The sequence below is a fragment of the Anticarsia gemmatalis genome, chromosome 17, assembly GCF_050436995.1.
Source record: "Anticarsia gemmatalis isolate Benzon Research Colony breed Stoneville strain chromosome 17, ilAntGemm2 primary, whole genome shotgun sequence".
Taxonomy (NCBI): Eukaryota; Metazoa; Arthropoda; class Insecta; order Lepidoptera; family Erebidae; genus Anticarsia; species Anticarsia gemmatalis.
Window position 1 is genome coordinate 8,141,483 of NC_134761.1, and position 13,256 is coordinate 8,154,738.

The window sequence follows — 13,256 nt, forward strand, 5'->3', positions numbered from 1 at the left end:
ACCGCCCTCATAACTACTCAAATTAACAGGCAGACAAAAGAGTTTCTATACCATAATAATACTATCCAATACCTACCTACTTCAAATTAATGACCTTATCTTGACGCGTTAGTCTGTTTATTTTCATTTTTATTCATTGCGCAACTCTTAATGTATTCGTATCAATAGAACAGATACGGTATTGAAAAATATACGTGATTATTTTATCCGATCGAGTGCCGAGAGTAGGTAACTACAGTTTGTGGTGTGGTGGGCCGCGCGGCGAACTGACGTGTGTGACAATGGACTATACGCTGTTCGCGATGTCGTTTATAACAATATTAAATACCGGACAATGTTTGCAAGCTTTGAGCCCAGAAGATCCTTCTTCGTATTCACGGCCAGGTAAGTTATTTACTTATTTTATGTGCTTCAAGTTTTAAAAGTAAAGTTTAGTGTGTTTTTTATGGTTAATTTTCAATTGATTGTTGATTAATTTGTGACTGGTTGCACAGTACGACATATTAGCATAGATGATTATTACGAGAGTTAATTGAAAATACAATTATTCAAGAATGTTTGTTATTAGTTATGGGTTTTGTTTTCATCAAATATTTATGTATATTCTTATTTTCATTGTAAATACTTAGAGCGATAGTCTTCGATACGAGTGAGTTAAAAAAGTGACCTGTATTTTGATCAGGTGACATTCTACTTTCTTAGTCAATCCGGTTACGCGATCTTCCATGCCATATTTGTTTACAAATATGCTCTGTATCGCAGACATCTGTGACCGCAAATTCGATACTTCAGATGGCGAACTATCATAACCGAATTCCTAGATTAAAAACGATGAGAATTTTTAATTAGTTTTTATCGGGAATCGAATAGGGGACTAATTTCACGTGGAGTTACAATGAAGTAACGTATGAAGTTATGGTAACTACCGTTTAAATGAAGCAACATTATACAAAAACTCGTGCATAGAATACACTATGTAATCTACTGATAAAAATACATTTATTTCGAATGACCTTTTATACATAGGTATTAATAGGCAATATTTCTTAATACAATTTAACTGCACATTTGGAGCAATGGTTAACGTGGTCACTTCACCGCAATGGTGGGTTCGAATCCTATTCGGGACAAATCTTTGTGATGAGCACAAGTATTTTTTCCGAGTCTGCTTGTCAATTTATCTATATCCATATGTATGTATTTAGAAGTATGTTTATCAGTTTTTTGTTCACCATAGTATCTACAAACTCTGCTAAGTTTGGAATCAAATGACCGTGTGTGAGTTGTCCAGTGATACCTAATTTATTTTTTTGCAGAATTGGCGATTGTAAAGCACATATCATTGGCTCTAAGCGTTGACTTTGACGAACAAGTTTTTAACGGAGAAGCGACGCTGAACCTCGATGTTCTTGACGACATCAACGATTTGGTAAGACATCACAATCAGATCGAGATAAATAGATAAATGCATTACAGATACTTGGAACCTTTAATCCTTATCAAAGATTATGTCAATAATAAGTAGCGTCTTCAACTGATTACTATCTTTCTATGTCATTGTTATTCAATGCTGTTACTCAGATAATCTTCATACTAAAGTCCGCTACTTAAAAATGTCAGGATACTTACCCATCCACTCGTGGAGGTTAACAAATAAATCCTGTAATCTTGTTAAGACTAATAAAGATTAATGTGCACCTGTTCTTGCTAAATTTCAACTTTTCTTGAAAGCTGGTGGTTTGATTGAAATGTTATTTGGAGAGTTTACCCTCCTATAGTATTCATTGCAAATATTTCGACTTAAAATATAGGTACCTGCTACGACACACGTTGCATTTCATTATCGTAAGTAGATAATTAAATACGTTTTAAGAAAAGTCTAGTCAAAAGTATACAGAGTGTGGCGTAAATAATGGATAATCCTTTACCAGCGGATGGGCGACAACCCAACTGATCTAAATATCAAAATTTACCTCTGGCACAAGTATCATAGTTTTTGAGATTTTGGCCATTTTGTGTGATTTTTAAAAAAGCGATTTACGCTCGTTCTTTTTGATGCTGTGATCACAATTTAAGGCTTTTTTTAAATCCGTTTTTTGCAAATAAATCCTGAATAGATGTGCTATTGAATCTACAATCTTGTTTTGTTATTACTACTTGTTTTTTATTTAAATTATGCATTCAAAGTTAAATTTTATAATCTTTCACAACTTTTGTGCAACTTTGAGCACTTGTGGTGAAAAAAAAATGTATGGTGGCTTTACTGCCCACGCCATAAGTAATTTCTAAATTTTATTAGAATTCTAAATTGGTATAACATGCAGCATTAATACCGATTATTGTCAAAATATTACAACGAACTTAAATTATTAACACTTTTGCCGGTCGACTAATTTTATTTTATCAGCGCGTTTAAGCTAAGTTTGCTTTCAAATATTCATGTTTATAGGGTTATTACACTATTAAAGATTATTTAGATGATAAAAAAGCTTGGAACTGTGCTGCTTCTACCAAGTCTATTTCAAAATAATGTATTACAATTTGATGAAAAATGTTTTTTTTGTCAACAGAGTAGTTTTCTTTAGATTTCTAATTATCTTTATTATTTGAATAGTATTTATGTCTTGTATTTCTTTTTTTTTTCAACACTGCACACAAGTGCTCAAAGTTGAACTAAAGTGTTGAAAAACTATAAAATTTAACTTTGAATGCATAGTTTAAATAAAAGACAAGTAGTAATAACAAAACAAGATATTAGGTTCAATAGCACATTAATTTAGGATTTAAATGCAAAAAATTTTGGCCATTATGTGTGTTTAAGAAAGCGATTTACGCTCGTACTTTTTGGTGCTGTGATCACAAATTAAGACTTTTTTTAAATCCGTGTTTTGCAATTAAATCTTGAATAGATGTGCTATTGAATCTAGAACGCGCTTAGCGTGAAAAAAATAAATTAGTCGACCGGCAAAAGTGTTAATAATTTAAGTTCTTTGTAATATTTTGACAAAAATCGGTATTATTGCTGCATGTTCTACCAATTTAGAATTCTAATAAAATTTAGAAATTATTTATGGCGTGGGCAGTAAAGCCACCATACATTTTTTTTTCACCACAAGTGCTCAAAGTTGCACAAATTTTGTGAAAGATTATAAAATTCAACTTTGAATGCATAATTTAAATAAAAAACAAGTAGTAATAACAAAACAAGATTGTAGATTCAATAGCACATCTATTCAGGATTTATTTGCAAAAAACGGATTTAAAAAAAGCCTTAAATTGTGATCACAGCATTAAAAAGAACGAGCTTAAATTGCTTTTTTAAAAAACACACAAAATGGCCAAAATCTCAAAAACTATGATACTTGTGCCAGAGGTAAATTTTGATATTTAGATCAGTTGGGTTGTCGCCCATCCGCTGGTAAAGGATTATCCATTATTTACGCCACACCCTGTATAACAGATGCATGGCTGGAATGAAGCGTTTAGTCTTTGGTGGGCACTTAGTAATAATACATTTCTTTTCGTGGTACCTGTGTGCAGATACAGTTTCGTCATATTGCTTTTAAAAAAATATCTTCTCTTTGTGTTTTAGCCATTAGACATTAGCAAACTTACGATAGAGGGCGTTGAGGAGGTCGGAGGTTCACAGCTGCAGTTCAATCTAGGAGATCACATTCCTAATGTCGGTTCTAAGTTAAACATTCTCTTGGCGAAACAGGCCAATAAAGGAGAGAAGTAAGCAACATTTTTATATGATTTTCAAATATGGTAATGTAGTGGTAAAAACATCGTCAATATTCGTCTTTATCGTTTGTTAATTTGCCACAAGGCTGGAAAACCTTGAATTCGTTCTAGTTTACAAGTTTTTCCTTTAGAAACGTTTATGTTTTTATTTTCAGGCTTAAAATAAGAATAAAATACAAGACCGATCCATCGGCTTCAGCTTTAACCTGGATGAAAGCGCCCCAGACCTCGGGAAAGAAATATCCATATTTATTCAGTCAGTCATCGGTAAGCATACAAATCAAACAAAAAGTCTCTTAAACGCCGTGTGGTGAGGTGAAGAGCAGGACAATTAGCTTACCTGTTTTCCCTTATGTAATGGAGGTCTATAATTTCTTGCCTGCAACTTACACACTATGAAAAAGGCTAAAACACTAATAGTATATTTTCGTAATCTAGAGCGTTTTCTTTCTCCAGCCGATCCACGCTCGTTCGATCCTCCCATGCCAGGACACGCCGGCGGTGAAGTTCACGTACGACGCTGAGGTGACCGCGCCCGAGCACTTCACCGTGCTCATGAGCGCGCTGCGCGGACAAGTTACTGGCAATAAGACTAGCTTTAATCAGCCTTTGCCTGTACCATCTAATTTATTCGCCATAGCTGTTGGTGTTTTGGAGTCTAGGATTGTTGGGCCGAGGTGAGAAATCCAACTGAGTCTTTATGCCTCAGTATGTATTAATAGGAAGATAGAATAATAACTAAATAAATTCATTAGTAGCTCTCTTAAATCAAATTACTTATACTCGTACCTATTAGATTTTAATCACATCGAATGCAAATTGCAATTTTCAAATAAAATAAACAGATCTTGTTGCGTGTTAACATTATACGATTTCACGTAAACAACATTTCGCAGAATCAGTATTTAGTAAATATTTCTAAGTAAGCAATGTACGTATCAGCTGACTAATAAGTATAGTTTTTATTCTGCTGACTCATAGTTTAATTTTCAGATCAAAAATATGGTCAGAAAAAGAAGACGTAGAACGCAACGCGTATGAATTCGCCGAGACTGAGAAGTACCTTGAAGCGGCAGAGAAAATGTGTGGGCCTTATGACTGGACGGAGTATGACCTGCTGGTTCTGCCCCCTTCATTCCCTCATGGAGCTATGGAAAACACGTGCCTTACTTTCTACAGCCCTACTGTAGTGGTAGGTCAAAAAAGACTTACTTAAATATGATAGATACATTTTAGTCATTACTGAATGACTAGACGGTCACTTTGGTCTTAACTATGAAATAGAGACATTTAATTCTGTTGCAGTAGTGTCAACCGTAAGTGACTCCAAACCTAAAGTCCTGGCTTTCTCGTTTCATATTACAGAATGATTGCGTTAGGAGCTGGCAAACCCTTGTCTTTCCAAATCTCACAACAACTCATATATCAGACGGGACTAAAAACATTACTGGTTCCTCTTGCGTACCTAATTATTTAATGAAAGTTTGTGTATTTACAGGTGGGTGACAGAAGTCTATCCGACGTAACAATCCATGAGATAATGCACAGTTGGACGGGCAACTCAGCATCTATTAAGAACTTCGAACACTTCTGGCTGAAGGAGGGCTTCACCGTATTCCTTGAGAGAAAGGTCACGGCATCTCTCATCAATGATACCGCTGAGGCTAAGAGGAACCGTGACTTTCACAGCTTGTTGGGTCTACAGCAGTTGATAGAAGGAGTAAGTAGTTCCCTATTTGTTCCCCATTTGATTAGCGTGGTCGACTCAAAGTCTAATCCTTCCGAAATCCTTTCTCATTTCGAAGTCTACCAGGCCACGACAGAAAGCCAATCGTTTAATAAGTATTAAAAAAAAGAGAATAAAATTGAAAAAAAAAGAGAATAAAATTGAAAAAAAAAGAGAATGTCATTAATTTATCAGCGTTTGTAAGTCTTAAAAAGAAAACCGATGCCTAACAAAATATGAAGACACTTTTCGGTTTCAGCTATTGCTGCTAATTAAAACTGGCTAAGTGCTGAGCTTCTATCTGTTCTATAAGCATGTAACTCATGTCACTCGACTTGGTTTTACAGGTGAATACATTAGGACACACAAGCCCATTGACCAAGCTGGTTTTGGATCTGGACGGTGTGCATCCTGATGAAGCGTTCTCCATCATCCCATATGAAAAGGGATCACTTTTCTTGAGATACTTAGAAGATTTATTCGGAGGACCCGGTAAGAATTTCTTAGGCTATACTTTAAAGCACTTTCATCCAAGCCGAATACAATTTTTAAAAGATCAAGATCAATAATTTAGGCAAGTAAATAAATTACTTGCCTCAGAAAGAATAGAGAAATTAGCGCTGGATTTACTTTAACAAATAACTGGCGAAATCGTTAGAAGAGTAACTAGAATGCCGTGCGAAAGCAATTGCTAGAATACGTTTAATAAGTAAACCAACCGATTAAACTCTTAGCTAGTTGTTAATGTTGTTAAATTGTTCTTTTATTATCTTTTCAGCTGTATTCGATGATTACATTCGCTCTTACGTCAGTCACTTCAGAATGCAGTCTTTGGACACAGACCAGTTCAAGGCCCACTTTTTAGACTATTTCAAGAACAACGACAAGCTCGCCGAAGTTGACTGGGATACCTGGTTGAATGGCGTCGGTATGCCGCCTGTTATACCCGAGTAAGTATTCTTACGAGGTAGCGAGTGAAATACAACGACAGCTAAAAGTCTTTTGTAATAGTCGTTGGGATTTTTGTACCTACCTATTTATGTCTCTAGAATTCTTAAAACATACTAAATCAAGCCAACAGTTAAGTTCTTGGGCATGCCATTGCCGTATAATATTCAAGTTATCAGACTTCAAGCTCTCGTTGAAAAATTCAAACATATGTAACGACTACCTAATCATGGAATCCAACTCTATTTCACTTGACCATCATGTAGTAGGTATGTTTTATGTAAGTTTCCACGATTTGTCTGTATTAAAAAAGTTAATAGTTATCGTCAATAATAATTATGCCTAATGTCCTAAACTTTCGTCATGTGAACGTTATCAAAAAAAAAAATCACAATGATTTATTCTTCTAACAGCTACGACACCACCTTGACTCAAGCAGTGACGACCCTTATCTCCAAGATTGAAGACCCGAGCTATTCGTTCTCCTACGATGACGTGAAGTCGTTCAACGTTCACCAGCTGATGTTCTTGCTGCAGCAACTTTATGAGAAACCAGCACTGCCTCTAGACAGATTGAAACGTCTGGGCGAAGAGTATAAAATCAGTGGCAACAAAAATAATGAGATTTTGTACAGGTAACAGTATAAACTTTGATGCTTTTTGAGCAATACTCGACCACGGCGGCCAGTTCAACAAAACTAGCCTCGAATATGCCTACTCGTAAGGTTGCAACCCCGATTATGATGATAACATCAACATGAATGTCCAGAGTGAGGCATAAGACTGACGCAAAAAAGTGGTTGTTGAAAAAACTCTGGTCTATGAACATCACTGCTTCCTTCGTTGGGCATTTTTTGATTTTTTTAAATTCCATTACTGTCCCACTACTGGGCAGGCGTCCGTCCCCGAATGACGGAGTGGTTGGGCCTTGAGTCCATTTCTTGACTTATTGACTAAAACTTAGAATAAGCTTTTTTTGGCATATTCATGATTCAAACCAGCAAACTTTGTGCTGAACGACTGTTGCTGAGTGTTCCATAGACTACTGCTGTGCCAATTCATACTTAATTTTCTTTTGTTTCAGGTGGTTAAGACTGTTAGTAAGAAGCCGAGACGAGACCATAGTGAGCGAAGTTTTCACCTTCCTGAATAGTTTAGGACGCCTTAAGTATGTGCGTCCTTTGTACAGAGAGCTTTACGCCTGGGAGGAGGTCCGTCAACAAGCGATCGACAACTTCTTGCAGAATGAGCAATACATGAGCCATTTAACTTCTTATAATTTAAGGAAGGATTTGCATCTTGATTAAATAAAGTTATGCGGATATAAAATTACTGGTTTTATCTCATACAATATTTTATTATTATTATTATTCCTTTGAAATCTGACCAGCCAGACCGATGTAATATAGAATTTTTAATTTGCGATAAATCACATGAGCCAGTAGCCATAGTTAATTTAGTAACATTAGCCACAAAAGTTACTATAAATTAATGCATTTCGATTTGTTATCTCTCCAATTTTATATTGTACTCAGAACAGTATATTCGTTGCGCTTCAGTCGCAGAATTGTTTAGCCGCTCTCAGGTTTGGCAACGCCCCCCTGTATTCCACTCTTCGCAATTCAACGCAGCGACCGATTCGTATTAGCTAGGAACCTATAATATAATAAAGGGGTCTGATATTCTAGACGGCTTAGAATATCAAGCACCTGAGGGATTTAGGTCTTAGTATTCCGGACCACATTATTTCAGTAACACAATCAATCACACGTTCCCTTAGTTTCTGAACGAAACAAGAGCTTTCATAAAGGAAAGTTGTCAGTTTTGACATCTAACCTAAAAATAATTTTCTTGTTTTACCTTTTAAGCCTTTTGGTTTGGTTAGAAAACTATCAAAATACTGAATTAATTAAACTCTTTACTACAATTGAAACGAAAGTTTAAATCTTAACTTAACATGTCTGCAGCAAAACGAGTGCAGGTAACCAGACAATTTACTATACTTACCACAATACTCTTATCACTAGAATTTTGTTTCATAACCTAACCAAAACAATATTGATTTCAGCAATGGGCCACCTTTGCTCGTACTTGGCACGTATTTGACTGCAAATGGCAAGACCCTTATGAATCTGCTGTGGTTATAAAGAAGTATTTAATGGGGTTGCACAAACCGATATATCATCCTATGAACGACTGTGGAGATGTCGTTGTGGCTATAAACAGCCGGGACATCGCGCTGAGAGGCGATGATTGGCGTAAAAGAGCGTATTTCCATCATACCGGGTACCCGGGTGGTGCGTCGTGGACTCTTGCTTGGGAGTTACACAATAAGGACCCTACTATGGTAGGTTTTGTGAATATATAACATCTAACATGCTTTTGATGATGATGCATAGGTATTTACAGAATAGCACATCATATCGCACTAGTAGTAGGTAGACTAGAGATTGCTATTAGCTGTACAAACTTTGCAAACTGTATAGACCCAGTGCAGAAGACTCGGTTAGCCTAAAGACTTTTTTATCTTTTTTTTATTACTGTACTATTCAATAAAAATGCAAGGAATTTACATATTTTTTGTCTACTTTGTCCCATTCACAGATTGTAAAGAAATATTTGCAAAATATTGTCTGAAAAGATAAGTAGTAGATAAGTATTGTATTAATCAATTTTATCTTGTATCTGAGTTGTCTTCATTAGTGATTACATTTTATAAGGTTCATATGGGTATAGCAAATCTGGCAGACGCTGTTTTATGCTTGGAACTCAAACCTGATAATAGTGCCAAATAATTTTTCTGATATATAAAAAAAATATGTCATGTTTTGGGTAATTTAGGCACTCATTTATTATACACTTGAGTTTTTTTCATTACATGTAGTAGGATTTGTATTATCTCTTATAGACAGAAAGTGAAATGGGTAGGGAGACCTTGTTTTTTTTAATGATGTTGTGTGGAGCATGAAGATCCTTATTAGTTTTTCAGCATATTTATTTGGCTTTTATGGCTACATAATGTGGTATGTTTGAATATTGCTGCAACCTGCTGTGAAGTTATAAAATAACAAATAAGGGTGGGTGATCATTAAGTGATGGTGATGGTGAAGTCGTTACAACAATGGGGTTAATCTATTTGGTGCCTACATTCCTCTATTAATTGACATAATAAGACAATTATCACACTAGAACCGCTCATGTGTAATCTAGACTTTGACATACAATCAAACAACAGTAACAATATTAAGTACAACCAGACTCCAATATTTGTGCTATGTGGAAATTGAATAAATCACGAAACAGTGATATTGTTGTGGCAACCAAATTAGCCACTGTGCCACAGATGCTGTCATTCTTATCTAGTTTTTATTATTTAAGAGCTTATAACAGCTTGTGGCAATGTTATTTGGCATCAGGCATATTATTATGCTGTTATATTCAAAAATTTGAAAATATCAATTGTCATAATCACAGGCTAAAACTTATTTTGTGATATGAAACATGTGTTCATGTATCAATTAGTAATCAGATAATATTTGATTAATTATGCAGACTTACAGCTTATACTTATCTTATCATAAATAAACTGTTTTTTACACTGTAGTGACAAATATTAAAGTATTCCTATCTTAATCATGTAAAACAAGTTCTTTGAAAGCTTAAAGGATCAACAGTGATTTGTGCTGAGTCATATTAACATCTGGTTATTGCAAACACTGCAACAGACTACGAATTTTGTGTCTTACAATATCGGGCACTTTTCACTCTACAGCAATGGAAATGATAGTCTAAAAATTAACACAAAATTATGTATTAGATAAGCTTCATTTACTTACTTTTAAGATTCGGCCTGCGAATTCGTCCGCGTAAAAAGGTTTCCTGGGTGAAACATATGCTATGTTTTAATCCAAGTTGTGAGCTATCAGTTTACCAAATTTCATTTAAATCCGTCCAGTAGTTTTTTCGTAAGAGTGTAACAAACACAAATATACTTCTAGCCGCTCAATTTTTTGCATTTGTAATGTTAGTAGGATGTAATTGTAATTAAAGCTAGCAATTTTTTGTTTTAGATCATTCAAAAAGCTGTATACAGAGCAATGAAAGGCAACCTACAAAGACGTCACACGATGCAAAGATTGTTGATATACCCTGGAGAGAATGTTCCTGATGACGTCATGCAGAATGTCACCAATCAGATACGTCAATCTCGCCTCGTACCCACCAGGCTGGACCATATCCCTGAAGAGGAAGTCAAACAATACCCCAAAGTTATGGAATACCCAACAGACTACGTTCTTAAATAAATTGTTGTTCTAGTGCCTATGTAAATATTAAGTAGCTAAGTTTAGATCGTTAATAAATTAATGAGAAAATTGATTGGTTATTTGTTTATTGCTGAATGGTTAGTTGGTAGCAAAAATACAAGGTGTTATTTACAGAATGGTTTTATGAGGAAATAAAAAAACATGGCAACTTAGAGAATTAGTTATTTTTTAACGGAGCATGGGGTTGTCGTATTTGGGGAATACAGGCGCGTCAACGACTTGGACGGGGTCAACGGCGAGTTCTTCGGCGGCTTCAGCGGGCATGTCGAGGTGGTCGACAACGATCACACTGTCTACGTTGACGGGACCTTCCTCCTCGAGAGCGGCGGGCTCTTCGGCGTTGTCAACGAACCTCACGGGGTCGACATCAATGGGACCTTCCTCAAGTGCAACATCTTCCTCAGCGTTGTCTACGAAGTTGACGGGGTCGACTTCCAGGGGTTCTTCGGCAAGAGCTACGACTTCCTCAGCATTGTCGACAAAGTTGACGGGGTCAACCTCAAGGGGAGCTTCGTCGGCGATCTCCATGACTTCCTCAGCGTTGTCAACGAAGTTAACAGGGTCTACGTCAAGGGGAGCTTCCTCAGCGAGGTCCAAAACTTCCTCAGCGTTGTCTACAAAGTTGACGGGGTCGACTTCAACGGCACCGTCTTCGACGCGAGCCTCGCTTTCCTCAGCATTGTCAACGAAGTTCACGGGGTCAACTTCGAAGGCTTCCTCAGCAACAGCCTCAACCTCTTCAGCATTGTCGACGAAGTTGACGGGGTCAACGACGACATCGCTTTCCTCAGCATCGACGTGGTCGACAACGATGACAGCGTCAGCGTTAATTGGGCTCTCTTCGATGGGAGCGTCGACGAAACGTACAGGGTCGACTGCGAAGTCGGCAACAGGTTCTACGTAGAAGGCGGCATCGATGGGTGCTTCGAGCAGCTTCATGGCGTCAACGATTTCTTGAGGGACGAAGAGGGGACTGATGTCGATAGCCTCAAAGACAGGTACGGTTTCATAGGCGGGTTGTTCCGGTTCAGGTAGGACGATGCCCATTTCGACTGCGGGCTCGGGAGCCTCGGGCAGTACGACCGGCTGGAAGACGGGTCCGGCGAACGCCACGGACAAGAGCGCGAGACCGATGAGAACTTTCATTTTGCTGAAATAAATAATTACTGCTACAGGTGATTGTTCCAATGACTTATCGTGTAGACTGATGTATGTTTTTATCTGTTTGTAAAGCAGGACAAGTGTTTACAGGAGACGATGGTCAAACCAAGATAATCTTTATTGATATTGAGGTAGACAATTGTATTGTTAGCACACTAACGTGACAATTACATTGTCCATTTAGATTAAAAAGGATATCAGTTCTTATGATAGACTATAATTAGAGTTACAGTATAAAGATATACAAAAGGTCTTGCTTATTTCGATTTTACATCTACATTTTGTGCACTACTATGACGCCGTATTTTCGATAGGAATATTCCTGATAATAGTTTTATTATTCTAGATAATGCGATGACCGTGGAATGACCATCGAATTATGGACTTTAAACGTTACACATTACTTTGTCTATAAAAGACCAACAGCACTTTTTAAGTGTTAAAAAAACTAATGATTCTGAAATATTTTTTGAGTAGCATTAAGACAGTGTCCGGTGAAGAAGCAGAAACAAAAGAGGTCCAATAAAATGCATAACATGTAAAATACAGCGCCATCTAGTGTACGAATAGTAAGGTTAGGTCGTATGGTGGCACAAACTTGGAATAAAGCTTTAGTACTAGGTGTTCGGGTCGGAATTATAAAAAATTGACTTACCTGTATATTTTATTGCCCAACAAATAAACAATACATATGTTTAATTACGTTTACTTTTATATGAGCTAATGGCCTTATCCATAATCTGTTGATAAGCATTATCAAATACATTTGATTTGTCCACGTTCACAGATTTTGGTATTAATGAGTAAATTCCTATCGTTTTTGAGGTTGAACTGATTAGTGTCATCAAAACAGTCATATTGATGAGCAACTATTTACCCTGAATGACTATTTTTTTAGTCCTACTAAGACGGAATTTCCGCTTTGTAGCCTTTTACATTTGTTTTTCTGTTATGTGAAGTGAATACTGCGCAATGGTTAAGGTCAACATGTAGGTAACTCGTATTACGCTGAATGTCGTGGGTTCGATTACCATTTTTAAAAATATTTGCGTCATTCAAGTAGTTACAGTTGTTTGTCCTTTATTTTCGTCGTTTAAAAATGTCGGTGTTTTGTGCGGAAGCCTTAATACAGTTACATAGGTACACAATATAAAATTGGATGCCCAAATTGAAACTTGTACATATTTGAATGTATTTGAAATAGTATCATAACGTTCACCTTACTAACTTAAAAGCGTTTTATTAAAATCTAAGGAAATAACAATAAAACTGTTACTTACTTTTTATATCTCTAGTTAATCTTTTATAAGCGTGATATCACAATATAATGAGCGCCTATCTGTCTTGGGATT

At 36.4% G+C, this 13,256-nt stretch overlaps 3 protein-coding genes across 3 annotated transcripts; 2 read left to right on the plus strand and 1 right to left on the minus strand.

Moving 5' to 3' along the window:
* The first annotated feature begins 208 nt into the window (after positions 1 to 208).
* Positions 209 to 7,741, plus strand: LOC142980053 (leukotriene A-4 hydrolase-like). The gene is made up of 11 exons (XM_076125331.1): positions 209 to 384; positions 1,317 to 1,429; positions 3,593 to 3,735; positions 3,900 to 4,011; positions 4,201 to 4,421; positions 4,738 to 4,936; positions 5,243 to 5,464; positions 5,818 to 5,962; positions 6,249 to 6,420; positions 6,832 to 7,053; positions 7,503 to 7,741. Exons 1-11 carry the CDS (start codon positions 282 to 284, stop codon positions 7,723 to 7,725), a joined length of 1,875 nt encoding a protein of 624 aa, XP_075981446.1. The 5' UTR covers positions 209 to 281; the 3' UTR covers positions 7,726 to 7,741.
* A 500-nt stretch (positions 7,742 to 8,241) lies between these two features.
* Positions 8,242 to 10,795, plus strand: mRpL13 (mitochondrial ribosomal protein L13). Its single transcript, XM_076125078.1, has 3 exons — positions 8,242 to 8,399; positions 8,487 to 8,765; positions 10,489 to 10,795. The coding sequence occupies exons 1-3, from the start codon at positions 8,376 to 8,378 to the stop codon at positions 10,720 to 10,722; spliced, it is 537 nt and encodes a 178-aa protein (XP_075981193.1). The 5' UTR covers positions 8,242 to 8,375; the 3' UTR covers positions 10,723 to 10,795.
* A 97-nt stretch (positions 10,796 to 10,892) lies between these two features.
* Positions 10,893 to 12,634, minus strand: LOC142979864 (uncharacterized). Its single transcript, XM_076125077.1, has 2 exons — positions 12,560 to 12,634; positions 10,893 to 11,893 (listed from the first exon to the last, which is right to left on the minus strand). The coding sequence occupies exon 2, from the start codon at positions 11,887 to 11,889 to the stop codon at positions 10,912 to 10,914; it is 978 nt and encodes a 325-aa protein (XP_075981192.1). The 5' UTR covers positions 11,890 to 11,893; positions 12,560 to 12,634; the 3' UTR covers positions 10,893 to 10,911.
* Between the last annotated feature and the right edge of the window lie 622 nt (positions 12,635 to 13,256).

Coding starts and splice junctions, on each gene's coding strand:
- LOC142979864 (XM_076125077.1), bottom strand. CDS start 11,889: ATGAAAGTTCTCATCGGTCTCGCGCTCTTGTCCGTGGCGTTCGCCGGA.
- LOC142980053 (XM_076125331.1), top strand. CDS start 282: ATGGACTATACGCTGTTCGCGATGTCGTTTATAACAATATTAAATACC. Junction 4,012..4,200: donor ATTTATTCAGTCAGTCATCG/GTAAGCATACAA, acceptor TTCTTTCTCCAG/CCGATCCACGCTCGTTCGAT. Junction 4,422..4,737: donor TCTAGGATTGTTGGGCCGAG/GTGAGAAATCCA, acceptor TTTAATTTTCAG/ATCAAAAATATGGTCAGAAA.
- mRpL13 (XM_076125078.1), top strand. CDS start 8,376: ATGTCTGCAGCAAAACGAGTGCAG. Junction 8,400..8,486: donor CTGCAGCAAAACGAGTGCAG/GTAACCAGACAA, acceptor TATTGATTTCAG/CAATGGGCCACCTTTGCTCG. Junction 8,766..10,488: donor ACAATAAGGACCCTACTATG/GTAGGTTTTGTG, acceptor TTTTTGTTTTAG/ATCATTCAAAAAGCTGTATA.